At 39.0% G+C, this 15,858-nt stretch overlaps 1 protein-coding gene across 2 annotated transcripts in view; it reads left to right on the forward strand.

Moving 5' to 3' along the window:
• The window catches only part of LOC121909881 (glutamate receptor 1-like), a 103,630-nt gene extending 88,544 nt beyond the window's left edge, over window positions 1–15,086 (forward strand). Inside the window, exons 15-17 of one of the 2 annotated variants that reach the window (XM_042430696.1) lie at window positions 1,161–1,275; window positions 5,657–5,791; window positions 12,228–15,086. In XM_042430696.1, coding sequence (XP_042286630.1) covers window positions 1,161–1,275; window positions 5,657–5,791; window positions 12,228–12,440 — 463 coding nt within the window. In that variant the 3' untranslated portion in view covers window positions 12,441–15,086. The remainder of the gene's footprint in view (window positions 1–1,160; window positions 1,276–5,656; window positions 5,792–12,227) is intronic. The other variant, XM_042430697.1, reaches the window with a different exon arrangement.
• Window positions 15,087–15,858: the final 772 nt, after the last annotated feature.

Genomic DNA, 15,858 nt, shown 5'->3' on the forward strand with positions numbered 1-15,858 from the left:
ATTCGAACTGCAGACTTTGCAGTTATGTGGCATGCATCTTAAGTAGTAGGCTACCGGAGCATGCAGAACGCACGCTAATTTAATCCAGATTTCACAATTATTACATGCAACTAAACTTTATCTAAAAGTAGCGTGAGACAGATAAAAAGAGAGAAAGATGGAGCTTATATCTGAAACATGATTTATCATGTATTCTTCTTGATTATGGATTAAAATCTATGATGTATTATTTATCATGTAGACTTGTTTCGAACATATCTGAAGACAGAAAACTGATGTAAAAACACTGGTGGTTTGAGAAAAGGCTAATTTATTTAGGTTTTCCTTACCAGTAAGTAGTGTATCTCTCACCAGCGTTATTTTCAGTTGATGCAGAAGCTTCGGTAGAGGTCGTTATGAGCAGTTAACGTTTTTCAAGATGATCCACAAAATGTGTCGATTAAGGTTCAAGGTTCAATTTCCACGAAAACAGGTATATGTACAGCACAGGATAACCCAAGATTATTCATGAAGGCAATCACTGTAAACCAACTGAGGAAAATTAAGCCAAGATACCTGACAGTAAACCAGGATTATCCAGTTATCTTGCTTAGTAAAATACCCACTCTGGTCATTTTACCTCTGGAGTCAGTTACTTTTATTTTATGGACAGTGTTGACCCCAGTCCCCAAAAAGTTAAACCTCCCTCCACCACAGAATACAGTTTATATGTTTTCTATTTTTTGGATAGCAGACTCTATCTTTGTGAAGCAGTTTTGCTCAATAAACCCAAAGATCCCGGAGTGTTTTCAGCTCTTGCCGGTTACCCAAAGTGATATAGTAATACACATCTCGCACGTAGGGAGTCAGGCCAAACCAAGCTAGATGGAGTATTAATGCATATCACTTTGACTCTGATAATTTTCAAAACAGTTTTATGTGTGATTGTGCCTGTTTTCTGTTTGTTTTTGTTTTCCTTTCTGTTGTTGAGGTGTTCTCTGTAGCGCTAATGCCAGTTTTTCTAAAAATCGTTGCTGCCACTGCTGCTGATGCTGCTACAGCCACCGCAGCCCTGTTGCTATGCAGCTGAACAATAACATAAGATAACATGGAGGTGCATAATGTTATTTATGTTATTTCCAACCCCCCTCCCCCTCCCTTCCTCCTATGGTTCTTTGAAGAATCCCAGTAAACCTAGCAGTACTGAAGCTCAATGAACAAGCCGTCTTAGACAAGTTGAAAAACAAGTGGTGGTATGACAAAGGGGAGTGTGGACACAAGGACTCCGGCAGAAAGGTCAGTTCTTGAGGTCGCTTGGCCTGGTCCCAAGGTCATGTGTTGATTTACCCCACCCCCACTTCCTCATTAACCCCACACCACAAAACCCCAAACATCAGCAGGTACACTCTGAAAATAAAAAGTTTTTTGCAGATATCAGTTTTCTGTATAGTAAGTAATGTGGTAGAAAACTTCTATAATGGGCACTTCATTTGGTGCCAAGTTTTTTTCTTTGTTGCTTTTAAAATGACGATATTACCCTGTAAACTTTGACTTCTCCCTTAGTCGGACAAGTAGTTACCTGGATGTAACTCTATGTGAGTATGGGCCTTTGTTGTGAACCCATTGCAAAGGGCATGACCCTGTTAGAGATCTTGTGATATATAAAACTACAACTTGTACACTTTGGCTTTTGTACGGATTAAACAAACGAGATATAATGTGTTTCAATTTTAGAGGTGCTGGTTGGACCGAACCATGCTAGCTGTTTACCTGTTTCCAGTGCAGCTGGAGCTTCATATTTAGCATTATTATCGATCTTTTAATCAAACTCTCAGCAAGAAAACAAATGTATTTCCCAAAATGTCAAACTATTCTTTTAACTTCAAAACAAGATGTCAAATCTTGATATACAAGTTCAGATTTGTCACCCGCTGGTTCAAATATATCTGCTTCTGTTTACAGTCAGGAAATTATTTTTTGGTTTATTGAAAAACTTTTTGTTTTTAGAGTGTAACACTGCTGCTCAGCTGACCGTTCTGAAGAGCTGAAGGATGGATCAATAAAACATGAGCATATTTAAATATTTTGCTGGCATGTGAAAACCTCATGACTCCAACATTTACTTAATACTTCAACTGACAGGCTGTGTTGAGTATATTATGTGAACTTCCCACAAAAGTTCTGCGTATGGTCAGACACATTTATGCAAATTGATGGGGAAATGAGCCGGGCTTTAGCTGATTCTGACAAAGCAGACTTTTTAGAGATAATGGGTTTTCATGTCTCCAGATCAGATTTCTTCAGAGGATTTTTTCTGCTCAGCCTTCCCTCTGTTCTCCAGAATATCTGTGGTCAGCACAGTTCACAGGAAGCAGCCACAGACAGACAGACGAGTCACTCTGCTGAAAAATGTGACTTTTTACATCACTTTTAATCGCACATCCTGACTGCCTTCGGCTGCCACATTTACATTTTTATTTTTAGTCTCTCTGGGTGGTTGTACGGTGTCCTGGAGTTTTTTTTTTAAAAGACACAATTTCAGGCAAATTTTTAAAGAGAGGAAGATCTGCTCTGCATCAATATGCAAAGTCTGGCTCGGAGGAGAAGCTCCAGATTAAAAGCCAGATTCTTTTACATAAACCCTAGATGTAAAAAGTCAGATTTTCAAAACTGCACATATATTCTCCTCTCTCTCTCTCTCTCTCTTTTGCTGTCTCACTCCCTTTCTCTCTCTTTCTGTTTATGGCTGCTAACCAACACTTAAAGAAATTGAAGCTACTTTATCCCCTTCCTCCCCTCCCACACACACACACACACACACACACACACACACACACACAAACGTGATGATGTTTTTGTCTCCAATCTGTCATGTACCTCCTGTTTCCTCTGAATTCGCTGAGTAACAAACCGTGACTAACAAATGGGAGGAAACGTTCATCAGTCTGTCGTCAGTGTGGCAGTGAGGAGAAAACACAGTCTTAATATCAAACTGCAGTGATTCAGTTTAGTTTATTTTAGTGTGGTCGGGTCATGTCCACACTAATGCAAATAAACCTTTAAAATGCATCTTTGTCTTTTTAATTTCTTCCACTCACACTGAACCGCCACCAAAAAACTCATTTTTTTTTATCGAGAACGTTCACACAAGACGCCAGATCACAAGGAGAAGTCAGGTTACATCAAAAACTGGATGAAACATCTATTGTACAAACATTGTAGAAACATGTTAACTGTAAAATCTTCATCTACATGCAGCACGTCCATAATCAGATTAACTTAATTTGAGGGTTTTGCTGACAATTTCAATTGATTGCTGTTCAAAACACTGTTTGAAATGCTGGTGTGATCATGACGCTGGTGGAGAGTTGTGTAAAGCATGATTGCCGATGGTATTGTATTGGTTTAATATTTTGGTACACTGATTGAATCCTTATTACCTCACCTGCAATCAAAAAATGCTCTGCAAAGTTCATTATTGTTAGATTTTTCCAAAATCCTGATGCAAGGAGGCCCATTACCTGGTGAGCAGGTCTTAGTGACTCAGTCCTCTGGACTTCCTCTAACTTCTCTCAGACTTTGGAGTTACTTTTAGTGCTTAAATGCTTTGTGAAATACTCTCAGCCCACAAACGTAGGAGTCCTTAAGGAGTAACACGCTCCTCATTTCTAGGATTTTCTCCTCACTCAACCAGTTAGCAGCCTTAGGATGTTTAGTGAATACAGCCTGAGCTTTTTTCAATTTACAAATATTATGGAAAAAAAGCCTAATAATCACAATGTTCCAAAATCAGTCATATTAAAAAAATGGAAAATTAACAAGAAAAATACAAATGTATAAACAAGAGAGATGCATTAATACAAACATCTCTTAAATGTACAGAGTCCTCACCTAAACCTAACCCCCAACCTTTAGATTTAGTAATAAAAATAAAACTTTACCTTAATTTACACTTTACAGTGTATTTAAAGTGTTTAGTATCATTTCACAAAGCTGATTGGCTGAGGTTAACATGACAGTTTGGAGAGGAAAGCACACTGATAGGTTTTGCCAAACTTCACATCACTTCCTGTTGAAGCGAGTCCTCGCACACTACGAGTGCTGTTTGTTCGTGTTGTTTTGTTTTTTTTTGGTTTGTTTTGTTTTTTGACAGGCTGCATGCTATTGGATGAGACAACAAAGTCCCACCCACTAAAACCAAGTGATGCATGTGACAGAAGAGCACACAACCAGTGATGTCATGAGAAACAGGAGCTTACCAACCAATCAAAATCCCCCTTTTATTAAAATTCTTTTCTCTTTTAGCATTTTTTTTTCTTTTTGTACAAGTTGAGTTGACATTAAATGTGAATTTTGGAGATTATTTTTGAGATTATTTTTTTTATAAAGCAAATAAATTAACATTAACAACTCTTTTAATAAAGAGATGTTTTTTCTTTGTTTTCCCTCCTTCTGTTTGCATTTCTGTGCATGAAGTTGCATGTGACGGATGTATAAATATGAATCCACAAAGGCTGTGATTTGAGGCGATGGAGAAGGTAATTTTACCTTCAGTAGGAGATGAAAATTAAAGGGCTACTTCACTGATTTTGTACTGCACTTCCATAAAGTTGGGGGACTCACAAGAGACAAAAAAAACAACAATAAAATAAATGAAAGAAACTGATGCAGCTGGACTTTTGGTTCAGCTCCGAAAATAATCTATACTACATTTCCCATAATGCAACTGGATAGCATCATTAATCGTTAATTAACACTTCTGGAGCTGCTGAGTGTTTTTCCCCATACTCTATTCCCATTTTAAACTTTTTCTTTAACTGATGTCCTTAATATTTCTGAACAGAGAAACTCTAAACAGCTTTGAATACTACAATTCCCATGAGCCTCTGCTGCCATTTCTATGGAGACGAAGCCAGTCAGAACTGCAAATCAAATTTAACGTCAGAATTGTCACTGAATTCACCCAGAATTCAATCGCAAATTAATTTAAGCTGTATTTTGTATGATTAGTTTTCTCAACATCGTAATCTTTAGCTTCCACCCGCCGTTAGTGGCAAATAAAACAGAAATTTAGTAACAACAATAACAATAAAGTTAATTTGAATAGCAGTTTTCAAAACCAAAGTTACAACAAACAATAATAAAAAAAAAAAAAATGGAATAAAATTAAAAGTCAGAAACCAAGGTTTTTATGTCCACAGGCTCATAACCTTTGACCTTTTTATCAAATAGACATTTTCTAACGCTGTTGTTCATCTCTTGTTCTGATTATTTAACCAGGAGAGTTTAATGTTGATCCAAACTGTAGAAGAGAGAGAACTGTTGTTACTTCTGATGTAGCTCCTCAAACTTTGCAACTCTGTAACACAACTGTTTTGACATGGCGGTAAAACTCCTCATGACGATTAAACTGATCTTGGTAAATCAGTGGAGTGTCCCTTTAAATGATCATGAGAAAGATAATTGACTGTAAAAAATGTTTTTAATTTAAAGTTGTTTGCTAAATATTTATTTCACAGTCATTTAGAAAGTTGCCCTCTATCACGGCCTTTAAAAGTTGAAAAATGTCATCTTAGTCAGAAAGATAGTTATTGAAACTAGAGTTGTAACTGTGGTGATGTCATGACTATCTGCACTACGATTGGTTGTCCCTAACCTCCCTTCTCTGCGCTGACAGGACAAGACGAGCGCGCTCAGTCTGAGCAACGTGGCGGGAGTGTTTTATATTCTGATTGGTGGGCTGGGGCTGGCCATGCTCGTGGCTCTGGTCGAGTTCTGCTACAAATCCCGGATCGAGTCCAGAAGGATGAAGGTGAGTCCAGTTTGATCTGAGTCTATGCAGTGGTGGAAAGTAACTAAGTGCATTTACTCAAGTACTGTACTTAAGTACAATTTTGAGGTACTTGTACTTTACTTGAGTATTTCCATGTGACGCTACTTTTAAATATTGTACTTTCTACTCCACTACATTTATTTGACAGCTTTAGTTACTTTTCAGATGAAGATTTGACACAATGGATAATATAACAAGCTTTTAAAATACAACACATTGTTAAAGATGAAACCAGTGGTTTCCAACCTTTTTGTCTTTTGACGTCTTACAAAAAGCAGTGTGTAGTCGGGGTCACATTTCACATGTCTATGAGTTGTTAACAGCTCCACCAAATAGTGATTTTTCCCTCTAAACTTCTCACATGCTTTCATTTCAATAAATGTTCAAATGATCCAATATTTCAGCAAAAATCAAAGATTAGAGAAAAAGTCCAAAAACTGAAAACAGATTTGTGTATCAGAACTTTGTTTTTTCTTCTTTCCTCTCCCATTAATCATCTCACGACCCCTCAGATTTATCTGCTGACCCTTTGGAGGGGCCCGACCCCTAGGTTGGGAACCACTGGACTAAACTAGCTAACTGTATATAAAGTAGTGTAAACTAGCTCCACCTCCAGCAGCTACAACAGTAACATGCTGCTCTAACACTGATGCTTCACTATTAATAATCTTATGATGTCATATATAATAATATATCAGTCAGAGGGACCAAACCACTACTTTTACTGCAATACTTTAACTACATCAAGCTCATAATACTTATGTACTTTTACTGTAATACTTTAACTACATCAAGCTCATAATACTTATGTACTTTTACTGCAATACTTTAACTACATCAAGCTCATAATACTTATGTACTTTTACTGCAATACTTTAACTACATCAAGCTCATAATACTTATGTACTTTTACTGCAATACTTTAACTACATCAAGCTCATAATACTTAAGTACTTTTACTGCAATACTTTAACTACATCAAGCTCATAATACTTAAGTACTTTTACTGCAATACTTTAACTACATCAAGCTCATAATACTTATGTACTTTTACTGTTGTAGGATTTTTCATGCAGGACTTTTACTTGTAATGGAGTATTTTTACTGTGCTGTATGTTGGTACTTTTACTTAAGTAAAGGATCTGAGTACTTCTTCCACCACTACATCTGTGTATAATATTACTGTAGTAATAATAAATTAAAACATACTCGATAAGGGACGCAACAGCATCAAATTTTCATGCTATGGCCAAAAATATCTCTGTTAGTGGTATTGTAATACTGCATCAAACGTTTCTGAAATACTACTGTTAGAGTTTAAATATCATAAATACTTCACACCGTTCACTTTGGATTCATCAAACCTAACAAACACTGAACAGTGAACCATGTGATACTTCTTTGTTGGACTCTGCTAAAGCATTAATATAAAATTAAGGCTACAACTAACAGTTTTTCTCATTATCGATTAATTATACAGTAGAGTCTATGAATTTTCAGGAAACAGTAAAAAATGCTGTTATAATTTCCTGCAATTTAGGGAGATGTATTCAAAATGTCTTGTTTTGTGTGACCAACAGTGCAAAACATGAAGATATTCAGTTTACTGTCATATATGAGAAAGAAAAGCAGCAAATATCCACTTTTGAGAAGCCATAACCTGTTAATTTGGGGAATTTTGCTTGAAAAATTAGTTCAACGATTAATTAATTATCAAAATATTTACAGAGTAATTTTCTGTCTGCACTTAATAACATCATAAACACAAGCAGGTTGGTTGTTAAAAGTTTATTACAGCTAACAGGTAATTAATTTAAATGAATTATAATGTCTGTCACTTTAATTTTAATCTGCTCATATTTTAATAAACTTATTCTGAGTTTTGATGTTTCAAATCATTTTTAGTCATACTAGCAGCTCAACTCTATGGATGTCAGTGTTTGTCGACTGGTCTACTGCTTTAGTCCAGACTGATGTATCTCAACTATTAGTTGGATTGTTATGAAATCTTGTGTAGACGTTCAAGGTCCCCAGAGGATGAATCCTATTGACTTTGGTGATCCTCTGACTTTTCAGCTATTGTACATATCAGGGTTTGGTTTGTGGAGGCGGTGAGCAGCTCTGATTAATTACTGCGACAAAGGTACAATGTGATCAATCAATCACCTGCTGAGAAAGAAACCTGGCTTATCTAGTCTCATTAATTTACTTACTAAATGACAGTTTAGATAATGGCCTCACTCAATAAATCTGTGGCTGATGTACAATAGCGGCTCCGCTCATTGTCCTCAAAGCTCAACATTATGTTTCATACAAGAGTAATATTTTTTCTGAAGTTAATAGGGGAGCTCTGTATTTCAGTTTACATCTCCACTCTAATACCTCTAAAAAGAGGATTTATTGTTAACTCACATTTTAAAGGAGAAGTTCAACATTTTGGGAAAAGCAGCTGGTTAGCCTAGCTTAGCATAAAGACTGGAAACTGAGGGGAACAGTTAGCCTGTGCCCGTCCAACGGTAACAAAATCCACGTGGCAGTACTTCTAAAGCTCACTGATCAACATGTTTTGTCTCATTTGCTAGATCCACACAACAACCAAAGTGTAAAAATGACAATTCACAGTTTAATGAAGGGCTTATGTAGCGGACTATATCTTGTGGAAGAGCTGTTGCCTGGCAACCGATGAGGAATCCAGGAAGATGCTGTAAAACTGTCCCCCGTAAAACTGGAAATTGTCATTTTTACACTTCAGTTTTTGTAGATTAAACAAACAAGATATAATCAGCGAGCTTAGAGGTGCTGACAGGAGGACTCTGTTTCCTTTGGGCAGAGTCAGACTAGCTGTTTCCCCTCGTTTCCAGTCTTTATGCTAAACTGGACTAACTGGCAGCTGGCTGTAGCTTTGTATTTACTGTACAGACATGAGAGGGCTATTAATCTTTTACTCTAACTCTTGGCAAGAAAGTGAATGCGTGTATTTCCCAAAATGTTGATCTATTACTTTAAATTCTCAATAAATGAAGAAAAATTCAACCGGTTAGAGTTTCTATTGCGACCTTCATGACAGTTTATTTTCTGCTCACATGTCAAATATTTCTGGTTGACTGGAGAACTAACTGTACATCATTTCATTTCAGTCATAATCATGTGCATCAGGACTTTGTCTTTTAAGTAGCTCTGTGTTTAAAGCAGTTCTTTATCGAGCAGACTAACAGCAGCCACAGGGCAGCAGCCACTTTTACTGTCATTTGAAAGTGCATCAGCCAAACTCTGCTTCTCTGACACTCTGCTCTCCAGCTCCTCTTTATCGCCGGCGTCTGTGTGTGATGAAACTGCGGTCGCCTCATTACAGACTGTGCCGGTTTATAGCGAGACTTTGATGGGCTTCTCAAAAGGAACAAACAAGTCATTAGAGCCATTTTCTCCATCAGTCTGTTACTCTCATCTCTGCTGGACTTTTGTTATTCTCCTCACATGAGCGCAAAGCGAAGACTTGAAAACCTCGCTGAAGGCGGCGGTGGCACAACATGTGAGGAGGATTTCATCAGTCGGAGCAGATGGAGGGACGAGCAGAGCCGAGTTACGCTGCGGTTACCTGCTGCGGAGGTAGATGTTTTCACCCGGAGGAGCAGCGCAACACACATGGGACGAATAATCAATACACCACGATACATTCCCTTCTGATACATTATTGATACTCCGCCATGCATGCTGCAACATGTTCACTTGTAACACTGAAGCAGAGGAGAATCTTTGCTTTGCTGCAGACATTTTAACCCTTTGCACCCGATGCAAATCGCATCAATAAGCAAACTCAGACAACTCAGTCAAATCTGAACACACAGATATGATTCACATCTTGTGATCTTAAAGGATAATTCTGGTGATTTTCTGTATTTTTCTTACCGTCAGCAATCTAATAATGAACTCATCCTACTAACAAGTATCCAAAGCCTGATATATCTTATTCCTCTGAGCTGTAGACCTCCGCTGTTGTCCAAAAACTATTATAAACACATCAGTGAGACACACACTAAATGATGATCCCTTTGTTTTCCACTATGACATACAGCACGATACTGTCATGTCATGTGATTCCTCTTGTACTTGCGTCGTATGACAAATAACAGGTGGTTAAATTTAGTTTCAGGTGCTTCTGGGAATAAAAAGAAAACATTAACAGAATGTTGTTCAGATTAAAAAAAAATATTGCAGAGAGAAAAGTTTATATTTTCATCAGGCACATGTTGCCTCTTATAAGAGATATTTGTCATTCAGGACAATACATCACAAATCTGCTGTCTGATGTTTTAACAGGTGACTGTTTATCCTGCAGGCAGCAGCAGCATTAATAGACTTTGTGCAGAGATAGATGCTGTCATATTGTGTTTTGACAACATGTCGACCTGCCATGACAAAATAAACCCTCGATTAAAGTGAGAGAGATGGACGAGAGACAAAAGAAAGACATAAAGAGAGAGAGAGAGAGATGCCGTCCCTGTGTTTACAGTGTCTGCAGGTTGAATGAGGTGGATTGTAAGCTGCTGACTTCCTGCCGATGAGGTGAAAGCAGGAGGGAGTTGGCGTTTGACTTTGTTGTTGCGTTGTGGGAGTGCTTACTCCGAGGTGCTCCAATAAGTGAACCAACCTGGGATTTATTTGTAACATCTGCCTGACGACTGTTGATGTCAGCCGGCGAACAGCGAGGGAGAGTCAGAGCCTCAGAGGCCCGATAAAGGATATTAACTGCAGATCCACATCATTAGTTTCACTGAAAGCACAAACAGAGAGAGTTACTGTGCTACACAAAAACAACTTTAACTGTTATTACTACTGCTGATAACTACGCACACACACACACACACACACACATATACACACACACACACACAGATGAAGGAATGTATGATTAGAAGACCTGACATTGTGAAACACCCAGTGCATGCTGGGTGGCACGAGTGAGTGAAATATTGATGACACTTAACATTTTTGCAGTGAGGTAATTTCTTTTTCTTTCATCTTACCGATATGTTATCACCCTCCTACACGACGGTGCGACCACACACACACACACACACACACACACACACACACACGCGCACACACACACACACACACACACACACACACACACACACACACACACACACACACACACACATATACAAACAGTATACACTTATTTTACACTGTGCTTTCCAGAAAACAAGTTAAATACCAAAACAGTGTATTTTTATTGGCAGTGAATCTGCAGAGGTTACAGATGGACAATGACAGCACTTATCTTTGGCTTCTTATAAACACAACAGTCATATTTTAATGACCTGAACCAAGAGGTTTTAGTTCCTAAAGGTAAAGGATGAGGCTGGTGTTATTTTATATTTTCAGTCACTCAGCCACAGTGGTGTGGCTTTATGGATGGCAGTTGTTGTGAAGCGAGATATTCAGAAGTAAAAGTGCAATATATTTTTCTCTTGGACAACTTTACATGACTCACTGTTGAAGCTCCTCTTTGGCTCGGATCAACATTAAACTCCTGGTTTAATCATCAGAACAAAACTGTGATAGAAAATATCTGGTTCTTTGACAAGAAGAAGAAGCTAACTACAGCTCCCAAGGTGCATTTCAGCAAGAAACATCCAATCACAGAGCTTAAAACTCTGTCACGTTCTGTCACGAACGGCGGAAGCTAAAGATTACAGAGTTGAGAAAACTGATTTTAAGTGACTTCAGTAACGTGTTTTGTTTACAACTTCAACAACAATTTGAATTAATTACTGCTCTGACTGGCTTCTTCTACATAGCAGCAGCCGAGGCTCATGGGTATTGTAGTATTTTCATCCGTCTCCCAAAATGAAAGAGAAAAACCTGATTTCTCAACAATGGGACGGTTTAAATAATTGAAATTGGTGGTGATAATATAAACCTATAGGATTGTTACATTATCCAGGAGAGTCCTGTGTTTCTGCCTCAGTAATATTGAGATCGTTTGAAATGAGAATATACAGCAGCTCCTCCCACTTCACATCTCTATTGGATGGACTGTCGTGCCTCACAGAGCTACTAGCATGACTGAAAACTCTTTTAGTCTTGTTCAAATGTCAATTTTCGATTCTTTTAGGTTTCAACAGGAAATCCATCAAGATGCTCCGAAGAGACAGAAAAGTGCAGAGAAGCTAAATTTGAGGAAGATGAGAGGTTTATTTTTGACTGAGACAGCTTGAAACAGATTTTCCTGCTAAATAAAGATCAACAAGGAATGTAGGAGTCAGGTGAGATGGATTTTTACACCTGACTCCTACAAACATCCCTTAAATCCTCAAAACTCCCTCCCAGGATCTACCAAACTTCTCTGTGTGTTAATCGATGTGAGTTTACATTGTTAAACAGGCTCCTTCTCTTCTCTGTGTTGCAGGAGCTAATCGACGCCGCCATGATGAGCAGCAGCCTCGGCGGGATGGCGGGCGGAGGTGGCGGGGCAGCGGCGGGCGGTTTAGGAGGCGGAGGTGCGTCGGGGCTCGGAGAGAACGGCCGCGTGGTGGCGCATGACTTCCCAAAAGCCAGAGCTCAGGGTTTACCCTGCATGAGCAAAGCTGCCGGCCTGGGACTGTCCTCCACCGGCATGTGATCACAGCAGAGACTCCTGATTGGACGGAGCGCTCCTGTCTGTCTACCTGTCAGTCTGTCGTTAGGGAAGGAAAGGAGAGAGGAAGGAGGTGAGGGGAAGACATGAGCCAGAGGAAAAGATGGAGGGGATAGGAAAGAAGAAAGAGGAAGGATGAAAGGAGGAGAGAATAAAGGAAAGGAGTGATGGAAGGTAAGAGAAGAATGGAGGTAGTTTAACTGAAAAAAAAAGGAAAAAGAGGGAAGAAGGAAAGATGAAAGGAGAGGAAATACGATGGGAAGGAGAGGGCATAAGTGCGAGGGAACAAAAAGAAAGAACATGAAAGAAAAAGAGGCAAAAGAGAAGGAGAGAAAAGGAAACAACAGAAGACGTTTGTCAGGCAGGCAGAAGGTGGAGTGTTCATGTTCACTGTGACTGCACTGGATATAACAGATCTCTGATGAACAGAGTGCACCTGAACACATCTCAACACACCTGAGCTGAATCGACTGGTCTTAACAAACTCTCCAAACCTGTCAAACTGAAGTTCTTTATTCAGTGTTTTTTCTACTAAACTCTTCTTCTGCAATAATCGAGCCCGCGAGGAGAAAAAAACAGAGGAGGGATTCATTTTTTTAAACTTCTGAAAGATTGACTTCATGCACCTGCTCTTCTTCCTCTTTTTCTTCTTTTCCTCACGTCCTCCTCCTCCAGTTCAGCTTCGTCACGTTCACGCAAAACGCCACTTTCATACCAGAGACGGTTGAGAAGTCAAGAGTTCGAGCATGTCAACCTTTTAAACCTTTTTACTATAGAACACAGATCAACACTTGGTGATGAAAAAGCTGAGGAGAAAGATGATAACAGCTGATCAGTGAGCTGCCTCCACGACAACACGTCAAGTATGAAGAGAGAGAGATGAGTCACATAACATGCTGCATTTCTCCACTTTCTCCACTGAAAGTATATGTTTTGGCTCAGATTGTACGATGATGTCATGTTGGCGTTGGAGGTTTTAATGGCTTCAAAATGTTGTAACTGATCTGAGACCTCCTGTATGAAAACACCTGAACCCAATGTGGGTAAGTTATTTTTCTAAAAAGAGAAATGTGAATCTGAATAGACCAGGGGATAATTAGACCCGATCCTAAAAAGAATGTCAAGTAGAGCTGCAACGATTAGTCGATTAATTGATTATTTGATCAAAAGAAAATTAATCAGCAACTGTTTTGCTAATTGATTAATTGTTTTAGTCATTTTTTTTAAGCAAAAACATTAAACATTTGCTTCTCAAATTATTCCCAAATACCTGCCAAACTAATGACATTTCCATCAGCCTCAGCTGTACGTTATGTGTCGTGCTAATTAGCAGCTTGGTGAACATCAAGGTGCTGTAGACTCTTAAGGGCGTTTTTCAGACCTGTGCTTTTTAGTCCGGTTGAATGGGACTCTGGTTGGTTTCTGGTTCGTTCATTGGTAGAACTTGTTTGTGCAGATCTGAACACAACAACTGCACAGAGACCCTTTACAGGAAGTGTCACAAACCAATTCTGGAGCGATTTGTTTGTGGTGGGAACGTGATCCAACCTCCATCTGACCGACTACAAGGCTGCAAGTTTGGGTCCGACCTGAACCGACAACCATTGTCTTCTTGATATTTGGGCAGACGGGAGCTTCTTCAGGACCTACTTTTTTCAGACCTCGATTCATTCTCCAGCTAGTTGCTAGCAACTGTTAATTTCACTCATCAGCGTCGGGTTATGGGAGCCGTTGTAGTCGGTCAGATGGAGGTCGGATCACGTTACCTCCACAAACAAACAGCTACAAAGTTCGTTTGTGACCAGATCAAGACCACCTCCGAGTACGATTGCTGAGTTCAGATCTGCACAAATGAATTGTACCAAGGAGGAAAACCAACCAGATTCCCATTCAACCGGACTAAGAAGCACAGGTCTGAAAACGCCCTTAGTCTTGTTAAAGTTGCAGTGAGTTGTGTTAAAAATAAACCACTAAATGTCGCTGTGATCACACGCGATTCAGTGACCTTCATTTCCTCCGTCTTCTCGGACAGCAGACGTCAACATGTTGAGGTCAGTTCAGTGACAAAGTTTAAGTATATTTAGAAAGTGTCAATCCTGACATCTACCCTTTACTGTTTTAGATCCCTCAAACATGTTTTCTGCTCACAAAATGTCACTGGAGCTGCAGAAAAGACGTCATGTCGTTTATGTTGCTTGAACATGAGGTTTTTTTTGGGGGGTTTTTTTGAGTGGAATTTACTGGTTAATGGAAATCTGCTCTGCCTTGTACTTTACATGATTGAAAAAAAACAAAGCTCAACACTTTGAAACTCCACTGATCATGTTTAAAGTTTGGATCAAACAGCTGCTGCCGTTGTGTTTAAGTTCAGGTCGGTCACATGTTTCTGGGTATTTTCTCCTCAGTGTTTTCTGGACTGAACACATGACGCAGCAGCACCACAGTAGAACTTTTTATACTCTTGAACTGAACAAATATCAGGAATAATATGTTCACATTTGTATGATATGAATGATACGTGCCGAGCTACACCTGTTTGTCTTTTGAATTGATTTATGAGTTTATAATTATTTTGATTTTGTTGATTCTGTTCAGATCAGTTAATCTATTTAATAAAAACTCTTAACATGATCTCCGCTTTTGTCCTTTCTTTAGTTTTGCAGACATTCGTGGTCCCTTAAAGATGAATCCTATCGTTTACTCTCTCAGTGAATTTTGCTCAGTTGTGATGAAAATGTATGTTTGAACTTTCCATTATTCTTTAATGACTTCTCGTCCGTTTTGTCTTCTAAGTTGAACAGTTAAGCTGACATGGATGAGAAGTCCTAAAAGTGTCACAGTTCACATCCCGTCTTCTACCATCTGTCATCTGTTGAAGTTGCAGAGTGGTGAAGGCAAGATAGCAGAAATTGGGTTTTAATTTTAATGGACCTGCACTTAAGCTCATACTGGTCGTTCTCTACCCAAACCTTAAAGCAGCTATAATTGATATTTTTTATAACTCCACAGTCTGAACTGTCAGTGTGTAATGTGTTGGTTGTGGCTCGTAGTGATGAATCTACAGAGAATTATCAGTGACTCTGCAGCTCCTCTCGGCTTTACGGAGCTTTATAGTGAGTTTCAGCTCATTGTTTATCTGTTCAGCTGCAACTTTACTGTTCTGGTTCACTCTCAGCGCTCTCATAGCGTCGTTTTGGGTCACAGCAGGCAGCTGTTTTCAGAGTAAAGGCTCTAAAAAGTCACTGTAAACTACCTGCTCAGCATCAAACGGCAAACAGACACAGTTAGCTGTAGACTAGCTGGTGAACATAGTGGAGCATTTAGCAGCTAAAGAGCCAGATATTTCCCTCAGGAGTTGGTAGAGAGTAAAAACAGAACTAAAAGAGAGTGAATATTGGACTTA

This window comes from Thunnus maccoyii, chromosome 13 (assembly GCF_910596095.1).
Source record: "Thunnus maccoyii chromosome 13, fThuMac1.1, whole genome shotgun sequence".
In the NCBI taxonomy this organism is placed as follows: domain Eukaryota; kingdom Metazoa; phylum Chordata; class Actinopteri; order Scombriformes; family Scombridae; genus Thunnus; species Thunnus maccoyii.